This window comes from Apteryx rowi, unplaced genomic scaffold (genome assembly GCF_003343035.1).
Source record: "Apteryx rowi isolate R43461 unplaced genomic scaffold, aptRow1 scaffold_2728, whole genome shotgun sequence".
Lineage (NCBI taxonomy): Eukaryota > Metazoa > Chordata > Aves > Apterygiformes > Apterygidae > Apteryx > Apteryx rowi.
The window spans coordinates 1885-3885 of NW_020449117.1; the positions used below are offsets into that span (position 1 = coordinate 1885).

A 2001-nucleotide genomic window follows, 5' to 3' on the forward strand; every position below is an offset into this window, starting at 1 on the left:
CACCTCCAATGTCACCTCCAGTGTCACCCTGTGCCACCTGCCACCCTGGTGCCACAGCCTAGGGCCACCCCTGGTGTCACCCTGGGCCACCTCCCATGTCACCTCCAGTGTCACCCTGTGCCACCCGCCACCCTGGTCCACCTCCGATGTCACCTCCAGTGTCACCCTGTGCCCAGGGCTGTGCCCGACGTCCCCCCCGATGTCACCTTGCGCCACCCTCCACCCCCCTGGTGCCACCCGCAGGTGCCACGGCCGGGTGTCCCCCTGCCCGGGCACCCCCATGTCGCCGGCCTTGGCGCCACCCCGTGTCACCCGCCGTCACCCGGTGTCACACTCACCCCCACGAAGGGCACRAACTTCTGGTACGAGCCCTCGTCTTGGCTGCGGGAGAAGGACGCCGTGGTGGCCCCAGGCCGATGTCCCCACGCCGACGTCCCCATGCCGCCACGCTCCCACGCCAGCGTCCCCGTGTCCCCATGCCGTCCCCACGCCAACGTCCTCACGTCCCCACGCCAAGGTCCCCATGCCGATGCCCCCGGCCCACACCGATGTCCCCATGCCCCCGCCAATGTCCCCATGCCAATGTCCCCATGCTGATGTCCCCATGCTGGTGTCCCATCCCCACGCCAACGTCCCCATGCCGATGCCCCTGTCCCACACTGATGTCCCCACCCCAAGTCCCCATGCCCCCACCGTCCCCATGCCAATGTCCCCATGCCCAAGCCAACGTCCCAATGTCCATGCCAGTGTCCCCATGCCAACGTCCCCACACCGACGTCCCCATCCCCACGCCAACGTCCCCACACTGATGTCCCCATGCTGATGTCCCTGTGCCAACGCCCCCACGCCCACGCCAACATCCCAATGCCCACGCCGATGTCCCCACACCGATGTCCCCACGCCAATGTCCCCATGCCTACACCAATGTCCCCATCCTCATGCCAATGTCCCAATGCCCTCGCCAGTGTCCCCACGCCAATGTCCCCACACCGATGTCCCCATGCCCATGCCAACGTCCCCATGTCCACGCCAACGTCCCAATGCCCACGCCAGCGTCCCCACACCAATGTCCCCACGCTGATGTCCCCACGCCTACGTCCCCATCCCCACGCCAATGTCCCCATGCCAATGTCCCCATGCCCACGACAATGTCCCCATCCTCATGCCAACGTCCCCATGCCCACGCCAACGTCCCAATGTCCACGCCAACGTCCCCATGCCCATGACAACGTCCCCATCCCCACGCCAGCGTCCCCACGCCAACGTCCCCACACCGACGTCCCCACGCCAATGTCCCCATGCCCACGCCAACGTCCCAATGCCCACGCCAGCGTCCCCATGTCAACGTCCCCAAGCCAATGTCCCCACGCCGACGTCCCCATCCCCACGCCGATGTCCCCACGCCAACGTCCCCACGCCAATGTCCCCATCCCCATGTCAACATCCCAATGCCCACGCCAACGTCCCTATGCCAACGTTCCCACACCGATGTCCCACGCCCACGTCCCCATGCCAACGTCCCCACACTGACATCCCCACGCCAACGTCCCCATCCCCACGCCAGTGTCCCCATGTCAACGTCCCCATCCCCACGCCAACGTCCCCACGTCAACGTTCCCACACCGCCGTCCCCAAGCCGACGTCCCTATCCCCATGCCAATGTCCCCACACCGACATCCCCACGCCAACGTCCCCACGCCCACGCCGACGTCCCCACGCCAACGTCCCCACATCGACGACCCCACGCCAATGTCCCCATCCCCACACCAACATCCCCACACCAACGTCCCCATGTCAACATCCCCATGCCCATGCCAACGTCCCGTCAACGTCCCCACGCCGATGTCCCCACGCCAACATCCCCACACCCACGCCAACGTCCCCATGCCCACGCCAACGTCCCAATGCCCACGCCGACGTCCCCACACCGACGTCCTCACACCGATGTCCCCACGCCAACGTCCCCATGCCCACGCCAGCGTCCCCACGCCGATGTCCCCA

General features: G+C 66.8%; 1 protein-coding gene across 1 annotated transcript; it reads left to right on the forward strand.

The window, feature by feature from the left end:
* Window positions 1-714: 714 nt before the first annotated feature.
* LOC112967392 (extensin-like) lies at window positions 715-1530 on the forward strand. Its single transcript, XM_026068509.1, has one exon. The coding sequence runs from the start codon at window positions 715-717 to the stop codon at window positions 1528-1530; it is 816 nt and encodes a 271-aa protein (XP_025924294.1).
* The last annotated feature ends 471 nt before the right edge of the window (window positions 1531-2001 follow it).